This window comes from Thalassophryne amazonica, chromosome 19 (genome assembly GCF_902500255.1).
Source record: "Thalassophryne amazonica chromosome 19, fThaAma1.1, whole genome shotgun sequence".
Classification (NCBI taxonomy): domain Eukaryota; kingdom Metazoa; phylum Chordata; class Actinopteri; order Batrachoidiformes; family Batrachoididae; genus Thalassophryne; species Thalassophryne amazonica.
The window spans coordinates 34,672,366-34,693,729 of NC_047121.1; the positions used below are offsets into that span (position 1 = coordinate 34,672,366).

A 21,364-nucleotide genomic window follows, 5' to 3' on the forward strand; every position below is an offset into this window, starting at 1 on the left:
TTCTCTCTCTAGCCCTATTTATCGCAACGATACGAGTATACTGGAAAATGTGTTTATCAGACAATATTATTGATGACTTTGAGTTTTGCCCAATCTGCTTCAAAATCAACTGGAGACACTCACGCAAGGAATCTTCCTACAAAGTTTGGTGAAAATCCACTCAAATGATTCTGTGTTATTTTGTACACAGACAGACACACACAAGCCATTACAATAATCAAGAACTATGCACGCAAAACTGCATGTAAGTCACTTTGGATAATAAAGAATAACCTTTTTAAAAACACACACACACACAAAATAAGGTACAACACACATGTTTGGGTTAGAAGTATATTCTTTTTAAACAATTTTTGAATTTGATCTGAAAAAGTAGAGCACCAAACAATAAATTCCCCATAGCATAAAAGAGGCACTCCTTCCAGACTAAACCAGTTTTGGATGCAAATATCTAAACATCGGATTGGCTACTGAGGTTTCACCTCCAAATCTCAGCTGAGAGGTAAATGATTTGTCCTCTGTGTGTATTACAGGGAATTTCATAGACATGAGAGGCACAATCCAGTTCAGTAAATATGAATACACAATAAAATCTCAACACAATCTGAATACAAATGCAAAAGCAATTAAAAAGACTTCACTTCCCTTCACATTTTATGAGCATTCTTCAACGTTACCACGACAAATAAAATTACATAACTGTGAAAATCATAGCTACATACACCTTTAGAAAGGGAAACACAAATTTAAAGCAGTGCACCTTTAAATTCTTTTATGTAAACATGAGTGAACAAAGTGTTTTCTGACTGCAAATCATTTCTCAAACTGGTGTGAATACACTTTTCTTTAAAAAAAGAAAAAAGAAAGAAAAAAGATGAGACACACCATGTTAGCGTTCAACAGTGTGCTATTTTCACCTTCCATAAACCTTCAATATGCCAACTGCAGACTTTTTAACCTCTTAAAAAGATAGAAACAATTCACATAAAAAGTTTTCTTTTGTTAGAATTCAACACTGCAAAAATAGTTTAAATCATAAAAATACATGTATATATACAGAGAAGTAATGCATTTGGTGAATGATTACTTACATATTGAGCTGAAGCACAGTCAACTAACTGACGCTGTTAATATTATTACATTAGTAGTACATTTAGTAAGTGATATCGGTTTATCCAGTAACACTTAACTGCGAAAAAAAACTGACTCCTCATAGCCCCTTAAATTTGTGTGCAAGACGTTTCACACAATGGGAAAGGCAAGAAAATAACTGGAATGTTTCAAATTACACAAACACGTAAAATGTTTCGCTCCTTCCACATTGATGGAGTCAGTTAAACATCGAAGATGAAAAGGGTGAAAGTGCATCGTCACAAGTCATTAAATCCTTATGGTCATCTGCATAACAGGGCCGAGGATGTTTGGGGTGGGGGGCGGGGACGGGGGGGTGCTGACCATTTCATCAAAGCAAGACATGAGATCAAAAGCAATTCCGGCGCGGCTTCACTGCATAACTGCATCGTTGCTGCATAAGTACAGATATGCCATATAAATAGTAGTCAAATATTTACCAGTATCAATAAGTGCTTACGTTCTAATATATAAATACATCTTACAGTATTCGTTACATATTAACGTCCTCTATGTTTGTGCAATAGCAAATCCCATGCATTTTTTTATTTTTTAATTTTACCAAGATTAAAAACCACAACATTAAGGAAAAACACAAACATTTTAAGATTGTTTCACATAACTCGAGCTGCATCCGTCTGTCAGCAAAATTGACAGAAGAAGGAAAAAAAAAACAAAGGCTTTACTTTCAGCCACGACAACGGGCGACGCATCTGGATAAAAAAGAGCGCGTCTGCGCCATATCCGACGGCAACCTCCTGACAAAGAAATGATGAAAAGCAAAATAAAGGCACGGATGCTTGTCGCTTGATCAGAAGCACCAAACTGCACAAGAAGCGTCTACTTAAAATTTGGTCAGACTGTTTCATAACACATGTACTTTTCCCCTTATAAATAGTCTTTATTTACTGCACTACTGCATCACACCTTGATATTGTTACATTAAACCACTGTCTATTTTCAAAGTACACATACAGTAAATACAGTTTGTATGCATCTAAGGAGTATATGTTAAGAACTTTTGTACAGAATCATAAATATAATTTATGTGCAATTGTACGCAAACTACTATGTCTAACAAAGGCATATTAGCATAATATCTTTTAATATTGCACCTGCACCCATTTGTGATTCTCCACCTTGCAAGCATCCTGCTGCTTGTCTAAACTCAAAGAGTTTGAGGAGAAGAGCAAGAGTTTCTTCTTCACTCATCTTTAACGTGAGCTGTCTGCACTGTGTGTAAGACCACATGGTGTCTTACAACTGCCTCTAAAGGGATACGGACAAGCTTTAACGGGGTGAGGGGGTCGAGGTTGCAGGTGTTGTGGGGCACCATGTCTTCCTGGACTTCTTAAAGGGGACAAAAACACACGCACGCACACGCATGGTCTAGTGAGGGTCCTCTGTAGTAATCTTCAGTGAGGCGATGGCTTTCATGCACGTTTGGACGTTCTCCTCCTGTCCACTGATGCTAGGATCTCTAGGATCTCCACCCTTCTCCTGAGAAGAGAATGGCTGCTGGCTTCTGACGTCCTCCCCTCCTCCCTCCAGCCCGTGGACTGACCCCTCCCGGCTGCTGCACCGCTGGCTCTCGCTGCTTTGTGGGCTCGGCACCGAGGAGGAAGTGACATTGCTGCCTGAAGAAGGCGACATCTGTAGTCCTCCAACAGGAACCACAGGGAGCAAAGTGGTGGGCTGCTGCTGGGAGTGAAGTGGGAGATGACTGAGGATGTTCTGGTGATGAGGACTGGCAGCCCCAGGCACACCAGAAGTTAAACTGTTTCTTTGATCCTGAAATAAGTGATAAAGAAGAGTTTCAGCTCATCAGGTAAAATAATGAGTGTGGAAGCCATCATAATTAAATTAAATGCCAAACTGCTGGTGTATTAGTTGCCGGTGTGGTTGTCAGTGAGAGAAACAGACAATTTCCGCACAGAAAAAATGAACTAAATCCGAGAAGGAAACCATTAGTTTCTGATTGTTTGACAGTAGATATGTTCTAAATCCACAAAGACATGGTTATACATTCACGCAACCCAGAGTGGAAAGGATTTTCCATGAAAAAGAGAACAAGGGAGGTGGTCGAGCTAGGTCTGCGAGAACGAGAGAGAGAGTTTCTCCACAGAAATGGAATAAGTCAGGAAAGCAAATCATCACTTTCTGAAGGTTTGACAGTTATGTTCTAAACGTTCAGTGACAGAGTCATACCTCAACACAAGCCCATGGACAGGATTTTGTATGAATTTAGCCTTAAAAATAAACAAGTAAATAAAAAAAATGAAAAACCAGAGCAAGGGAGGTGGTCAAGCTAGGTACACAGTGAATGAGGTCTGTGAGAGAGAGAGAGAGAGAGTCTCCACACAGAAATAGACTGACTTAAGATAAACCATAGCTTTCTGACTGTTTAACATCACTTATGTCCTAGAGGTGGGCGGATCGATCCTAATATCAATAATATTGATACCAATGCTGGTATTGATATTGAACGATCCTCGTGTAAAAAGATCAATATTCAAGCTTTTTTTCTCTCCCGCACACACAAGGTCTACTCTCTGTCTGTAAGAGCAGCACTGCGCTGTGTCACACAACACGGAGCAGCGCACCCTTGTATTGTGGTTTTTCAGCCCTCTACCTCAGGAGATTTTGTTTTAAGTTGTGTTAGTGATATTTTTTTAAACAAAAATGTTGATTATGATAATAAAGTATTTTGTTGTCACGTACAATGTTTGGCAAAATTATATCCTAGGTCTTTTGGATCTTTTGGCTCTATGAAGCTTAAATATGAAAAAGTATCGATGTCGGCGATACTGGGCCTGTATTTACTTGGTATCGGATCAATACCAAAATTCCCGGTATCGCCCACCTCTATTATGTCCTAAATCTCAAATAATAAGGTTAGAAATACACAAAATCCTGCAGAAAAGATTTTGTATAAATGAACCCTTCCTTCTCTCTCCGTACAACTGAAATATGTAGTCCCGAAGTTGCATGCTTGAAATGAGATTATCAGTTTCTTTCATTTCAAAAATCTTGGTCCAGGTTGTTTTAAAGGCATACATCTAAATGTATTGCAGTAGTGATAGTAAAACTTGGAATGACTTGTTTTCAAGGTGAGAAAATGAATCACCCTGAAATACGGACATAATAAACTACGAGAGAAGCCACTGAAGTGCTGTCGCTGTGGAAAAACATTGCGAAAACTTAAAAATTAAAGTCAACCAGCTGCACAGACTTGTGCACTTGCATTAAACTTCAAATTATGTGTTGAAAAACATGAAAATAGTATTTACTCTATTACACATTTCTTTCAAAATGTCTCATCACACTAAGTAAAGTTTGGTTGAGCTCCTGTACATCAAGATAGCCTTGAACAAGATACTAAACCCCAAATTAATATTAATAAACTGTCTCTGTCAGAGTAACTAATAATGAAAATAATTCATACAAATGGATTCTAGCAATGTACAGTCATGACAAGTTTTTTCTGTCAGCAAACTTATGATATTCTGTTTGTTAAACCTGAGCTTGTAAGTTGATTTAATTTTAAGTTGCTCAAAGCTAATATATCACATTGAACTAACTTCTTGACTTATATAATTTGAGTAAATGCAAAAGGTCTGTGTAAGTGCTTGCCTGCAATTTTTGTTTTGTCAACTCTTGATATTTTTCTTGCGTGACTCTTTTGAGGAAGTCGTACCTTGCCAAAATGTATAAATTTGAATTAAGGTGTTTTCTGAAAATTATTCAACTAATGTTGGTAAATTGAGAAAACTCAAAAAGCCTGAGTAAAGGCTTGCCTTCAGTTTTCTTGACTTTTCCTTTTTTAACAGTATTTTTTTTGATACTTCATTCATTTCCATTAATTTGAGGATTTAACATGCAACTAAAATATATCATAATGTCCAGTGTTTAATTGAATCTATAGAAAAAAAATGTATAAAACCATCCAAATAAATAAAAGCATAGTGGCAGATCCACCCTCCCCCCACCCCCACCCATGCAATTTGGGTAATATAAAAATATCTCATAACGTTGAGAAATCTGATGTCAAAAAGTTGATGGTCAAGTGGTTAAAGGCTTTTGAATAGAGGACCTTAGGTTTGAATCCTGGTCAGAAAGAAAAATTCCTCAGGGCCCTTGGACAAGGTCCTTAATCCCCAAGTTGCTTCTGGTATGTAGTGAGTGCCACTGAAATCGGTGTGTGAATGGTTGAATGTGAGGCATCACTGTAGAGCGCTTTGACCATGAAAGCACTAAATATATATGCAGTTCATTTACCATCTGCTAAGAAAAAAATAAACAAACCACTTATTCCTTTTCTAAAACTTTCTAATGCACTGTAAAACAAAAAAAAAAAAAAAAGATTTTGTTTTTTACTCTGAGGAACTCAGCTGAATCATCTTTGTGCTTTGACTGAGTGATGTTAATATAAAGCGTCAAGTGTCAGTTAAAAACCTGCCATGTTATATTAACATACTGTAAGTCAATCAAAGCAAAAAGATGACTTGACTGAGTTAAGTGGAAACAACAAATCGTTTTTTACAGTGCATATTCAACCTGGTCTCACGACAAGTCGTGATTCAGCAGCACACAATATACATTAATCTATTGGTTTGTGATATTGTGACAAAAAGCGCCTCATTTTCGTCACGGCAGCACAAATTAATTCTAATTCATTCTGTGATGGCTGCACAAAATTAAAAGTGAAGCAGGGGGCTCAGGGATGGTTATGGTTAGGGTTGGGGGGAGGAGCAGGGGTAGTAATAGTGAGTTTAAAAAACCCTGTCACGAAAATTTTACTGCCATATTTCATCAACCTCTGCTAACAGAAGTGAGGCCGGGTGCCGTGTGGACTGTGTAACCCACCGGTTCCATTTCAAAGGCTCCTTGCTGTTGGGCCATATCAAGCTTAGCTTGATGTCTGGATTTGTCGCCCGTCCCTTTGTGCTGGTGTGAGCCCCTGCGTGGTGAAACGGCCCTCAGTACGACCCTTTGCCTGCCTCGAACTGAAGACTCTCGTTTTCCAGCCAGATCTGCTCCGGGAGACAAGGGTCGCTCGATTGAGACAGGGGAGAGGTGCTGGATGGGGGAGAAGCTGGGCGAGCTCGGTCTCAGCGGGGAGCTCTCCCATCTGGGCGAGGAGCGACCTCGAGGGGAGAGCTCTCGCCTCGGGGACGGGTAACGCAGACGAGAAGGTGAAGGCTCCCTGATTGGAGACTCCCAGCCGGGGGAGAGCAAAGAAGAAGAGTAAGGGTCAAAGAGGAGGCTGGCCTGCTCCGGAGACAGCACTGACAGCGAGTCCTCATCCATGGATTTCTCTCTTTGTTCGGACATAAGGACAGATCTCATCTGGTCTGCGCCGCTCTGCCTGATGGAGCCCTGATGGCAGCTGTCGACGCCTGCCAGAGCGGTGGCTGTGACTGACAGAGAAGTGACTCTGCATGGCTGCGGACTCGTGCTTCTTGAACGGAGCTTTGGAGTGGAGTCGCCCTCGTATTCATCGTCTTCATCCTCATCATCATCGATTTCATCAACGTCTTCGTCCATGCCATCAGAGTCCTCGGCGTCTGAAAACTGGTGTTTGATTGTGACCACCACCTCCGTCTTTGATTCTTGCTGGATGTCGTCTACTTTATAAGACAGATGCACATGTCAGTTTAGTGGGATTTATTGTGCTGTTTTTCATACAGGTGCAAGTCGAACATCAGCATCGTTTTCTTACAGTGTTCCTGTATCTCCGTCTCATCCATCGTCACCGACACTCCCAGTTCAAGACATTTCTTCATATGTGCCTTGGACTTCATATGCTTAGTCAAATTTCCTGGAAAACAAAAAACAATAAATCAGGCATACTCTTTTAAGTCAAAATGTATAGAACAATGTATAGAACAATGCCATCTACCGGATGGGAGTGCGAATAACAATTGCAACACATCTGTGATATGTGCTAAATCACACTTGACAAACAGAATTTTCAGTTTTCAAATTGCCATTTTTATACAAATGAAAAAACATGACATATTTACAAATACAGATTTACTTGTAAAAAACCAACATACACATTACAGTAACTTGTGTGTTGGTTTTTACAAATAAATAAAAAGCCAACCAGTGATGAGGAGGCTCATTTTCTCATAATGCCTTTTGGAATCTGTGAGTTTTAATGCTCAAACCTTCAGAATTAGTGCATTAATTTAAAACTAATAGATATTTGTGATAGTTTCACTTTGTAAAAATGATAGAGTTAATGTTAATATCTATAAACTGTACGGAATTAGGTTGATTTTTAAATCAAGCCATGAGTCAAACCTGCATTGCTGTTTATGCCTTTTGTTACATGTCTGGGGCAGTGTATGTTGAATGAAAATGACTCCTCCTTACAGCAGTGGACAGGGCACATAAAGACAGAAGCTCTGACTCATTGTTTGTGTTGGGTTTGTGATGCCTTTGATTCTACTCAGAAGCGTCGGTGGTGCTTAAACTCAAAACCGACTTGTCCGCAGCTGATAGTGGACCGGAGTCCATACTAAAAGATAGTGGTTAGCTGTAGCTTCTGCTATTTTTTTTTATCGGTTTATTGTTATAAAAGTTAACCTTTCAGTTAGCAGATTAGCGGTTATCGAAGCTAACTTTTGGTTAGCTGTGCCCACCACTGATAACCAACTAGTTATAAGACAACAGTACCATTATTGTACTACTACAAAAACCTCCCGATGCGCCTCATGAAAACCTTTTTTTTTTTTATTTCTCCCTCAACCCATGGATGAGGTTAACATAACACCTTCAGATAGTTAATTAGCTTTAAAAGTTCAGATCACCTGGAATATTTGATTTTAATGCTCCAGTTTTAACTGTGCAGTGCTCAACTCAACTCAACTCAGCGCAGTTTAAAATGACAGCAGTCGACCAAAGTGCTGTACATAATTTAAAAAATGGGCACCAAGTTACCCCCAATAGTAACTAAATGAATTAAAAATAACAACAGACCAAGTAAAATAAGGAGTAGTAGGAAATAATTTAATTAGATTTAATTTAATTTATTTACATAGTGTCAAATCACAACAAAGCTGTCTCAGGCGAAACACATGAGTAAAGTATAACCTTACCAAGAGCAAGCACACAGGCAACAGTGGTAAGGAAAAACTCCCTCTGATGATATTGAGGAAGAAACCTCAAGCAGACCAGACCCAAAGGGGGAACCTTCTGCTTGGGCCATGCTACCAACACACTAGACAAATATACAGGAAATTTTGGGAGTCCATGCTGGTGGTATAATTTGCCAGCATTAAGCAAGAGAAAAAAACAGAGGAAATACTAAGGTGAAACAGAAATGTAATCGCTCATTTAGGAAACGCCAGAGAAAAGAATTAGGTTTGTAAAGAGGCTTTAAAAGTCTCTAGGGATAGGGATGATCTAATATTAAAGGGGAGACTATTCCAGAGCCTGGGGGCAGCCGCGGCAAAGGCTCTGTCACCTCTCATCTTTAATCTGGTTTTAGGCACCTCCAGCAACACTTGGTCAGAAGACCTTAAGGCTCTGGTTGGGGTGCAAGGAAAAAGAAGCTCCAAAATAAACACTGGGGCCAGGCCATTGAGGGCTTTAAAAACAATTAAAAGAAGTTTAAAAGCAACCCGTAGTAATGTTTAACAGTCTATAAATTCTGCACCTTTCATTTTGTGGCCTGATATATTCTCACCTTTAGTTTTAAAAGCGAAGTTGCACACCCGGCAGATGTACGGTCTCACATCTGTGTGGGTCCGGATGTGTTTTTTCAGCATGCTTGGCTTCTTACAGCGAATGCCACACTCCTCACAAATGTACTTGCCCCGACCACGACCTCTGACATACACGTAGTCTTCATTGGACTTGTACCTGAAATATAGATACCAAATTTTACATCCAGTGAAAGGAACACAGCACATAAAATACACAGTCCTTAAAAGAGAAAAAATGTAACGTAATTCTAAAATACCCTTGGCCGTATGAGCATTGTGTTCTTTATAATTTGCAGTTGTTTAATTAATTATTAAGATCCTATGGTCTTACGTACATTTTGTACATGTTCAATAAAGCCCCTCTATCAATCAATCAATCATAAATAATATTTACATTTTAAGAGCGGACGTTGTGCAAATCAAGGAATATTTGTAAATCACTGTCTATGCATTTGCAGGTATTAATGAAACAAATTTAACTCAATAGAAAGTTAGCTTTGAGTTAGAAGACGTTAGCGTGCATGCTAATATCTGCAAAATGTGTTGTAAATGACTCCAGAGGTGTTAACAGGTTACAAGAACAGTGTTTTCAGTTTTAGACGTGTTTATTTCTCGCCAGCTTTTACATAATATATGACAAGAGGTTATATTTACACACAAACAAAACAGAGTGTTGCAGCTAGCTACCAGCCTGTGATGTCACCATGCCAATGTCCATGAAATGTCTTGTAAATAAGTTCACAGGTGTTATTAGGTTCCAAAAACAGCGTTTTCAGTTTTAGAAGTGTTTATTTCTCCTTAGCTTTTACATAATACAAGGTCTGTCAATAAAGTATAGGGCCTTTTTATTTTTTTCAAAAACTATATGGATTTCATTCATATGTTTTTACGTCAGACATGCTTGAACCCTCGTGCGCATGCATGAGTTTTTCCACGCCTGTCGGTGACGTCATTCGCCTGTGAGCACTCCTTGTGGGAGGAGTCGTCCAGCCTCTCGTCGGAATTCCTTTGTCTGAGAAGTTGCTGAGAGACTGGCGCTTTGTTTGATCAAAATTTTTCTAAACCTGTGAGGCACATCGAAGTGGACACGGTTCGAAAAATTAAGCTGGTTTTCTGTGAAAATTTTAACGGCTGATGAGAGATTTTGAGGTGATACTGTCGCTTTAAGGACTTCCCACGTTGCGAGACGTCGCGCAGCGCTCTCAAGCGCCATCGTCAGGCTGTTTCAAGCTGAAAACCTCCACATTTCAGGCTCTATTGATCCAGGACGTCGTGAGAGAACAGAGAAGTTTCAGAAGAAGTCGGTTTCAGCATTTTATCCGGATATTCCATTGTTAAAGGAGATTTTTTTAATGAAAGACGTGCGGACGGGTCCGCGCGTCGGGATGCAGCCGGCGCGGTGCGGCGGCACAGGAAAAACACCTCCGTGTTGATAACCATTTTTAAAATCCAGGTGGCTTTTGATGGCTTTCAGTGGAGTGAGTATATGAGAAATTGTTTAACAGCTGGACATGTTCCAACTTGTCCTTAAGGCTTCCAATATAGTTTTTGAAAAAAATAAAAAGGACCTATACTTTATTGACAGCCCTCGTATATAAGCAATTTTGGAGAGAACAGCCACTGACATAATGGTGCAGCTCTACTCTGATTGTCTGTCACGTCCGCCACTCAAAAACAAAACTCAACAGAATGTGACTTTTTAACCTCTTAAAATACCTCTTAAAATAGGTCATGGTTAACCATTTTGAACTTGTCCAAGGTCTGTGTGCCAAGAATGTTCCCTGTAAATTTGAAGACCCTGGCAGTAATAGGACTGGATAGACAGCCGGATGGACAGACAGATGGATGGAAGGATGAAAAGCCTTCACAATACCCGATGGCCATATCTGATGGCCTCGGGTAACAAAAGAGTATCATCATAAGATTACTATTTTTTGTGATAATTAATAACTGTACTGACCCTCCCTCAAAGATCTTAATACGTGTTGGCACTGTTTGCGTCGTGGAAGCCTCCCTCTCTTTCCACTCTTCTTTGGCAATTTTCACTCTGCAGCTGATGTCTTTCACCTTCTTCCCGTAGGTGATGTCCACCTCTTTGCTCTCCGGTTTCCTCTGCAGCTGAATCAGATGAACAAACGTTTTGTTAACATCCATATTAAGCATGCGCCATATCGACAGTGTAACACAATGCTTCCGATGCTGTCTGCCACGCGTGGCCTTACACAGAGTGGTTTGCAAACTTGCTGCACACTGCTGTTGGGGAATAACCTTGTACTGGACACTTTTGTCGATTTTTGCTTGTTTCCTCAAACCTATGCTGCACATTCCTCCGCTGTTATGATTGATCTAATTCAGCAGCATGAATCAGAACATAAGATGCGACACAGGGTTACCTGTCTTTGTAATTCCTAAATAAATCCACTTAAAAGAGTTGTGCTTAGTATCCATGCCACTTGTCCATATTTCCATTCGTTTCTAGGGGAATCACTAAAAAGGCAGAGTAATAAATCCATAAAGTGATATTTTATAGTTCTGAACAGGAACCAACTTTCAGAATTCCGATAATTTATTTTTAGATTAAACAAGTAAGGAGGAAGGAACCCACATTTACACTGTACTCTTCAAAATGACAAACTCTTTCTATCTGTCTCCAACCGCTGGGGTCCTCAACACTGAGGCGCCTGTGATCTGGATCATTCACAGAGAAACACACCACACTGCCAAGATGTAATAACTGATGTTCCCTCACAGTGCAAGTAATACTCCACATATGAGTTCTCGGAAATAACCATTTGTTTGACACAAAGTCATTCCAGTGGTACACAAGGATTCTCTGGAGAGAATAAGTACCAAAGATGATGTCATCTTAAGCCCCTTTCACACCGGTCCAACGTAGAGTTGCGTAATGCAGCGTCCCTATGTGGCATTACGCTCAGGGACGCAAAGGGATGCAAAGAGGTCCGCGAAATGGACACAAAAAATTAAACATGTTAAATTTTTTTGCTGGCTTTCGGCATAGAGCACCAGATGCAGTTCTCTACGCAAGTCTACACAACACTCCGCTACTGTATGTAAGTCTATGCAACACTGCGCTACTGTACACCATGCCTCCACAATTATACACAAACCTACACCAGTCTGGTGAAAAATCCTTTTAGGTTTTTTTTTAATCAGTATATACCTGCATTGCTAGATTTTATTCATCCCGCTGAGCTTTGCTGGCAGTGAAGCTTCAAAACCACAGAAGAAGAAGAGGTGGACCAAGCTTCCACATCCACTATAACTCCTCACGGGCGGATTGCCAGCGAGAGGACATATCCACCATAATGCCTCATGGATGGATCGCCAGCGAGAGGACATGTCCATGTCCATCATAACTCCTCACTGACGGACCGCATGCATAATCACCAGCTGCAGCACCGCCTTCACCTCAAGTTCTCTCAAAAAATCAAAAACAGTTACGTGTCCAGGCAGTCTGTAAAAACAGCATCTGCGTGCAACTTACACAGCCATTCCTGCCAAGCTACCCCCTGCGCACAACTTACGCAGCTATTCCTGCATACGACATACGTACCACAATGCAACTCTACACAGGCCCGGTGTGAAAGGGGCTTCAGGTCACTAGGTAGCGTCCAAGTGCTACTACAATACATTAAGACCGGAAGCACCAGGATCCTAAAGACTTGGACTGTTCACCTGGAAAGATATCAGCATTGCCAAATACCTCTAGATTAGAAAGAAAGAAAGAAAGAAAGAAAGAAAGAAAGAAAGAAAGAAAGAAAGAAAGAAAGAAAGAAGAAAGAAAGAAAGAAAGAAAGAAAGAAAGAAAGAAAGAAAGAAAGGATGGAAGGATGGATGGATGGATGGATGGATGGATGGATGGATGGATGGATGGATGGATGGATGGATGGATGAATCATCAGCATCATTCAGTAAATTTGCTTCTCTCTTTTCTGCCAGATGCAATGTGGGCAGATTCCAAAAAATGTCATTTTCAAGACATGTCACCAAATGTGTCATGAATCGCTGCTTCAATGTCGCTTAACGTGCTTGGGTTGTCAACCACTGTGTGAGTTTTCTGTGTCCTAACAGTGCGAAAAACCCAAGGAAACTACATTTCCCATAATGTACCCCCACCATATTTCAGCGAATCTCAATGGCTTTCATTGGTCATGCATCTTAAAGGTGATGACAGCTCACAGTGCACCCGGTCTTAAAGGGAGAAGCACATACATACAGCACGTACATACAGCATCTGATCTTAATGGGTTAAAGGTGTGAATATTCTTTATAACCAATGCAATATAGAATTGCTGTCTCACCTGCTCCAGCGTCTGCCGCCACAGGATGAGGGATGAAACCAGTTTCCCCGTACCAGGCTGACACATGGCAGCCACAGTGTATATGACCTTGTCGCCTCTCTGTTTAGACTGCAGCAGAGCCAGTGCAGCACCGGTGCTCAGCTCAAGAGGATTTGGGTTGTGGGAACTCACACACCAGGTGGCGTAAACAGAGGAGAAAGAAGCATTGGTGTGAGAGCAGCTTGGCTTGGTGTAGTTGAGATAACACCAGCTCACACCTGTCGTCGTGCGAAGACTTGGAAATTGAGATAACAGTCTCGAGTGCTCGGCCCCTGAGATCAGGATGTCTTGACTGGTAACCAGCTGTACTACCATATCCATCTGCACTCTTGTCTCCACGCCAGCCTCTTTCCCTTCACTGAGCGATATCTTGTACTGTGACGTGGACTCGGTTTCTAGAGAGCTACTTTCCATAGCGGACTCAACGCCATGGTCCGTGGCATCCGTCACATCTTGTTGAAGTGTGATGAATTTATTCCTACATGAGCCATCCTGAGCATGAAGTGTGGATACACTCTGCATCTGACCCTTCTCTTTGCTCAAATTACATTTTCCCAGCTCTACGGCACTTAACTCCTCTACAATCTGACCAAACATCTTTTCCTCTTTGACACGTTTTTGCTGCTTAACCTCCATAAAAAGGTCCAGGCTGCTGGCAGGGGACAGCATCCGTTTGTTTGCGCCACCACTGGATGCATTTGTAGTTGAGATAGTTCTGGAGGTCAGTGACAGAGGAATACCTGTCTTCAGCTTAGCTGATGACAAATCAAGAGCTTCAACATTGAACGTTTGTGTTGGAGGTGTTTTTGTGAGACTGAATATGTTATGAGAATCAAGATTTCCAGGGAGATGTGAAGGTTGATTTGGAGCGGTGGGCATAGAGGGAAAAACATTATCATAGTGATTGTCAAAAATCTGTGATACCGATGTGTACGTGATACTGCCGTAGGATGGCACGTGAGTCTGGATTCTAACAGGAACTAACAGGCTTGGATGAGACAGCTGGGGAAATGTATTCCCAGTGGAAAATATTGGCAAAGTGTGTGGCAGCAGAGCAACTGCTGGGAAAGAAGGGGAGGTACTGCTGAGGTACTGTGAAAACACTTGCGATGGAACTTGTGCTACTTCAGTGTCCATATTCAATGGCTCCTGTCGCACCAAGTTTCCCCTCCTTCTCTCCTTCATAGCCAAGTGGCCACTGCTAATGTCCACGTGTCTAACTTTGGACGTTGAAGTAAGACTGCCATAGTCAAATGATATGCTGCGTACCTCTGGGAACTCCTTGCGCAAGTTACAAGGCGCCTGCTCGGACGAGGAGCGTCTCATTTCATGTTGTTGACGTTGGTTGAGCACAGAGAGGGAGTGCCCACTTCCTGGCACTGCTAATAGCTCTAGCGGTTTGCCAAATTCATCCTGTCTGGCTGGGGAAGTTGACTTCATACTCTCCTCTCTGTCAAAGGAGAACGTGGAACTATAAGACAGGTTGCTGTCTTGGCTCGGACTACGGGAAAGGCTGGTACAGGCAGACTCAAAACTTGATTCACCAGAGGAGTGCTCAATGTCAGCTAAACGTAGCCTTTTCTTCTTTGGAGGGAGCTTTTCAGGTGGGAACTGTGCTAACGTTTCACTCCTTTGCGGCCACTGAAACTCCTCCACATGTTTTTCAGGCTCCTTCGCCTGCACCTCTGGAGCTTTTTCTGGACTGTCAGGTTCCACTGTGACTCTAATTTCTGGGACTTGTATGTTTGGCTGTCGCACAAGCTTTGGGCCGAGCTGAAATGACTGCTGTAGTCTACTGTCGCTTCTTTCCATCTCGTATGCCTCCATCGGTTGAAATGAGGGAATGCTTTCCTGTCTTTGGGCATGATATTTGTAGGATTCGTACTGTTCGTTGTGAGATCTGTTGATTGAATTTGTGTGTTGAATAACAGAAATCACATTGCCTAAAGTTTTTCGACTGGAAATCTCAGGGCTCACTGATATCTCCATGTCACATATGCCCATCTGTGCTGACACATTTACACAATGCCCTTTTCCTAACGTCACAATGCCCACAGCACCTTGGCTGACTTGTTTGGAATCATACTCCTTGCTTGAATCAAACATTTCTTCATATTTTTCACAATGGGCTCCATATGGACTGGGTAAATCCTCCTCTTCCCTCTTCTCTTTCCGACGCTTGCGTGTTGCCAGTTCTATGGCATGTCTCTGATGGCTCATATTAGAGGCCATAGAGGGATAATTATCCATGTCAACTGATGAGGGTGAAATGCCACTATCACTTGTCTTTCCATGGCTGTCAGTATCGGCATGACTCTCGTGTGCAGATAGTTCGAAAGCAGCTTGCCTCCTGAGTCGCCTCATGCTGCCGGTGCTTGTCCGCTCATCAAAGGAGTGGCTTCCTCTGAGGGCTTGAGGCATCGTCAAACAAACTACCGATGATGTCGGCATTGAGTTGCTTCTGATTAGAGGCCCCACATCATTTCCACTGTCCAACTGTGGTTCTTTAACCTCCTCCCTCATGAATGACTTTGTGTTTATTTTAATGGATTCAGCTGCATCTTTTTCTTGAGTGAAAACACGGGACACGCTTTTCACTGAGCGCTTTCCTGCAAGATCGTCGGCCTCACAGAAAGCAGTCATCTGTTTAGGGCTTGGCCTGTAACACTTTCCAAACATAATTTCTTGATAGGATTTTGCATTTGTATTTGGAGGACCAGCTTGGTGCTCGGCACTTTCAGAGCGCGAGAAGTATCCAGAGTCGGTGCTGCCCTTGCTGGACTGACTGGGGAGAGACAGATTGTTGTCAGAATCACTGCTTCTTTTTTCCGACAGCCGGAGTGCAAGCCTCTGTTTGATTGTGCAAGATTGGATTGCACGGCTGGCCTCGGTACCAGCAGGGGGTGCATTGATTTCTTGGAGCTGGGATGAACCGTCCTGAGCTGACATTGACGTGGCTCCCTTTTTCTGGGCAATGAGATTCAGTACTTTTACAGCAGTGTTATCTGATCCCTCCACTGGAGAGTCCAGCAGCAGCAGTGGGTCATTAAGCGTGTCCTCGTCAGTGTCCGTGCTTTGCTCTGCATCGGAGAATAACTCTCCTTCTCCTTCAAAAGACCCCTGGTCTGTATTGGCACTGTAGGATCCAAGTTCTGAGAATGGCACCGTCCCAGCTTTGACCAAGTGTGCGTGGGATTTTCTGTGTTTGTATAAGTTACTCTTGGTTTTAAAGGAGAATCCGCAGGGGACACACGGATAGGGCCGCTCCCCAGTGTGAGAGCGAATGTGTTTTTTAAGCACACTGGGTTTGGCACACGCCCTTCCACAATAATCACAAACATACTTCCCAAGCTTTTGTGGTTTGTGTTCCACCTTGGACATGGTCTCCGGCAGCGGGTCCAGCCCGGAATGAGAACACTGTTGCTGGACGTCAGGTGAACTGGGGGACTTCCCGTAAGATGCAAAAGGCATCTGACCTCCAGCTTTCTGTTTGCCAGCAGGAAGCTGCTTCGTGCCCTGAGGTGGATGTAAAGACACCTCGTAGTCAAGATGGCTTGTAGATCGAAGTTGCGAGTGGCGATCTTCTGATTGCGGTGATTCCCCTGAGTCAGTCATTTGTTGAAGTTGTTGGTGTGACCCCATACGTTCCAATTCCACTGATGTTCTTCTCTTAATCTGCACGGCACCTCCTTCTGATGTGCATTTTTTCGGTTTAACATTTCTGTCTTGACCCTCCATGGAGCTTTTCACCACTGCGGTAGTTTCAAGTGACTCCATGAATCCAATGTCACTTTCTGTGGGATCCATTTTCAAGGACAATAGCTGTTATGTAACTGTAGTAATATTAATATATGTGTGAAATGATTGCAGGGAAGGGTCATCTGAAAGAAAAACACAGAAACAGACTTAAAAGACAAATAAAATATAAAGAAAACACACAACAACTGTGAGAGCTAAAAGACAGACAAAATATTCCACAGTTAAATCTGTCTACACATCCATTCCTAGAGAGTGAGTACTATTCAAGGATGTTTCCCAAAAGTCCTCCCAGTAAAACTGGAGTATAAATTTTATAATGAGCTCCATCACACCAGGAATTTAAAAAAAATCTCTTCAGCAGACTCTAAAGCAATATAAATACCTCTTATCACCTCTGGCAGATGCACTAAATTTACTGTGGATCTTGTTCTTGTACAGATGTGTGTAAGTAGAGTTTATGCACACGTGTGTCTTGTACAGGTGGACGTGTGCATGACTGATGTGTGTGTACTTTAGATAAGAATGAATGTGATAAGAATCACAGCAGAATCCATTTTAAAATAAATTCTCTCTCTTTTTTCTTAAAGTGAAATACAATTGTGTTGGAACTTTTACCATTTTAAGTATCTGTTCATAAGTGGTTTGCTATTAGTATATAGCTCTGTGAGAAAATTTAGGTGGATCAACTGAAATTTTCACTTGAAATGTTCAAACATTCCCCTCAAAATATGTTTTCTTCTACTGTATTAAAGACGCTATATATATATATATATATATATATATTCTTCTTTGTAGAAGTATTACATGGTACCTGACAACACAAAGACAGTTTCCGGTGATCACTCAGTAATAAAATGGGCCAGTGGTGGGCACAGTTCCACAAATCCGCTAATTAGCAAAGCTAACTTTTTTGTTAGCGAATTAGCTTTTCAGCTTACTTAAAAACCATCAGCGGACCAATTAGCTTCCGCTAAATTTAGTTTCGCTAACTTTCAGTCCACTAACGTTTTTTGCTGGCATTGTAAGTAAAGCTGAACGCTCAAAAAAAATTGTAAACCCTAGAATCACCCATGTTAGTTCCTGTCTGTTGTGTGCAGCAGTCAGGCAGCTGTGAGGAGCTGAGCTCAACCTGACCCCAGCAAAAGGAACCTGGCTGCCTGGCTGCTATAAAGAAAAAAAAAGTAATTTACATTCACAGCATACAGTGTCCCTGATGCGGGCAAAAGGCATAAACAGAAAAGCAGGTTTGACTTATGGTTTGATTTTAAAACCAAACTAATTCCAGATGGTTTATTGATATTAATGTTAACTCTGTCATTTTTACTAAGTGAAAATATCACAAATATCTTTTAGTTTTAAAGTAATGCACTAATTCTGAAAGTTTGAGCATTAAAACTCACAGATGCCAAAAGGCATTATGGGAAAATGAGCCTCCTCATTACTGGTTGGTTGCCGGTAAAAACCCCCCAAAAAAAACACACAAGTTACTGTAACGTGTGTTGGTTTTTACAAATAAATCTGCATTTGTAAATATGTATTTTTTTTATTTGTAAAAAAAAAAAAAGGCATTTGCAAAACTGAAAATTCTGTTTAAGTGTGATACAATGCACCAAATGGTGACCGTATAGCAGTTGGATGCTATTTACACTCCCTTCCAGTAGACTCAAAATGCATAGAACACCGGCATCTACTGGATGGGCTGTGTGGAGTTTGCATATTCTCCCAGTGTTTGTGTGGGTTTCCTCCAGGTGCTCCAGTTTCCTCCCACATTTAAAGACATGCAGGTTAGGTGGATTGGAAACTTTATAATTGTCCTGGTCTCTCTTGCAAAAGAGGTCTCGATCTTAATGGGACTATCCTGGTTACATAAAAGTTCAATTAAAAAGCAAGAAGCTGGTTTGTCACATGACAGTATTTCTGTAGCGCATTTCTATCTGAATTATGGCACTTTTATTTAAAATGTCTGACATTCACACACCAATACCAGAGTGCTGTAACGCAACGTGTTCAACTCCACACCGGGAGCGACTTGGGTTTAAGGACACTACTCTCGACTACACCTTCATGAGTTTCTTTTCCTGACAGGAAATGGAACCAACAATCCTCTGGTCACAAGGCCACTTCTCCTACCTCTCACCTTTCAGAGTTACTACTACTTTCTAAAACAGGGGTATTCAACTCCAGTCCTCGGGGGCTGGTGTCCTGCAACTTTTAGATGTGTCTCTGCTTCAACACACCTGAGTTAGTTAATAAGGTCCTTAGCAGCACTCTGGAGAACTTGACTGCAGACTGAGGAGGTAATTCACCCATTTGATTAAGGTGTGTTGGACCAGGGACACATCTAAATGTTGCAGGACGCCGGCCCTCAAGGACTGGAGTTGAATACCCCTGTTCTGAAAGGATGGTATGCTGTCATGTCTCCAATTCTTTAGTTGTGATCCTCGGTTTCTGTTGGACATTTGCAGCAAAGGTTCATTCATTCTTGAGTGATAATTTGTACCTCCCACCTCAATGATGGCTTTAAGGTCTGAAGCTTTCTATAGTTTTTCACAATATATTCATGTACAGCTACTAATGGTACCACAAATCTTTTTAAAATTGCTTCTAAGGAAGAAGCTACCTTGTAGAGATCCAAAATTTTGTTTTAGGTGACTTAATTCTTTTGATTCCCACCCCCTGCTCCTAAAGCAATAATGCACTGATTCTACAGGCAGGCCTCTTAATATAGCCAAATGTTCTGTTAACTAACTCCCAATTAGGGATGGCACAATACCACTTCCTCATGTCCAGTATGATACCTACCTACTGATACCTATTCATTAATACTTATTAATTAAATAAACTTTTAAAAACTTGTCACAGGTTTTCATGCAAAAACATGCAGCAGGAACAAGTAAAGATTAATCGAATAGGGCCTTTTACATCTTTTACAAACAACACAGCATCTTAAAAAATCTTTTGGTGAGTCAAAAAAAGCATATTTTGTCCTTGATCTAATCAGCTAACTGAAAAGTTAACTTTTATGACGGTAAACCGACAAACCACTAAAAAATTTAGTGGAAGCTACAGCTAACCGCTAACTTTCAGTACTGTCTCCAGTACACTGCTACTGACAAGCCGGGTTTGAGTTTAAGCACTGCCAATGCTTCTGATTAGAATCAAAGATGATCACAAACCCAACATAACCAACGAGCCAACTCTTCAGTGTTTGCACACCCTGCCCACTAATGTAAGGAAGAGTCATTTGTCATTTACAACATACAGCGGTCCAGCCGTGAGGCAGAAGTCCTCGAAAGGAAAGCAGGTTTGACTTATGGTTTTGATTTATAAACCTAGTTAATCTGGATAGTTTAACTACATTAATGTCAAGTCTGCCATTTGTACAAAGTGAAAATATAATACATATCTTTTCGTTTGAAAATAATGCACTAATTCTGCAGTTTTGAACATTAAGACACAGATACCAAAATGCATTATAGGTAAACTGAGCCTCCGATTACTGATTAGTTGATTCATTATATGTAACAACCAAGACACAAGTTAACGTGTGTTCGTTTTTACAAATAAACGTGTATTTCTTTTTTCATTTGTTAAAAAAAGACATTTGCAAAACTGAAAATTCTGTTTGTTAAATTGTGATTCAGAAACAACCATGTGGTAAAACTAGGTGTTATTCACACTGCCATCCAGCAGATGGGTCAAAATGCATAGAACGTCGTTCGGTTAAATCAAACGGTTGTTGCTGAATCGCAACTTAACAAACAGAATTTTGAGCCTAAAAATATTCAATAGCTGCAGCCCTAATAAACACACAAAACAAAGCATTTTTTGAAAGACCAGCCACTGACATCACGGTGCCGCTCTACTCTGATTGGCTCTCATCCCCGCCACTCAAAAACAAAACTGAATAGTTTGAAACAGTATGTGATGTTTTAACCTCTTAAAATACCTCTTATAATAGGTCAAGGTTACCCATCTTTGCACTTGTCCAAGGGTCAGTGTCCCAAGAATGTTCCCTGTAAATTTGAAGCCTCTGGCAGTAATAGGACTGGACTTATGCTGAGAGCATAGACAGACAGACAGCTGGACAGACGCAAAGCTTTCGCAATACCTGATGGTCATATTTGATGGCGTCAGTTAAAAACAAGTCATCACACCTTACTAAAATTTTACACCTTAAATGATTGTGCCTTATATTAAAGTGTAGAGTGGATAGTTTGACAAGCAATAAGAAAAATGCACTTGCATCTTTGCAGTGTAATGTAAATGCCTTAACATCACCCTCAAGTTAAAACCAGTTGATTTTACCACCACACTTTAGTTGCGTACTGCTGGGAATGGATCTCTTGAGGGCACATCATTTCTATCTCCTCAGTATCGAACGCTGTGTCCTCCCTA

General features: G+C 41.1%; 1 protein-coding gene across 3 annotated transcripts in view; it reads right to left on the minus strand.

Moving 5' to 3' along the window:
* Positions 1-319: 319 nt before the first annotated feature.
* The window catches only part of hivep2b (HIVEP zinc finger 2b), a 39,557-nt gene continuing 18,512 nt past the window's right edge, over positions 320-21,364 (minus strand). Inside the window, exons 2-7 of one of the 3 annotated variants that reach the window (XM_034159931.1) lie at positions 13,169-17,088; positions 10,807-10,964; positions 8,828-9,003; positions 6,854-6,952; positions 5,998-6,758; positions 320-2,922 (exon numbers count right to left, since the gene is read on the minus strand). In XM_034159931.1, the coding sequence (XP_034015822.1) occupies positions 2,521-2,922; positions 5,998-6,758; positions 6,854-6,952; positions 8,828-9,003; positions 10,807-10,964; positions 13,169-17,014 (5,442 nt within the window). In that variant the 5' untranslated portion in view covers positions 17,015-17,088 and the 3' untranslated portion in view covers positions 320-2,520. Of the gene's footprint in view, positions 2,923-5,997; positions 6,762-6,853; positions 6,953-8,827; positions 9,004-10,806; positions 10,965-13,168; positions 17,089-21,364 lie in introns of all 3 variants that reach the window. The other 2 variants (XM_034159930.1, XM_034159929.1) reach the window with 2 other exon arrangements.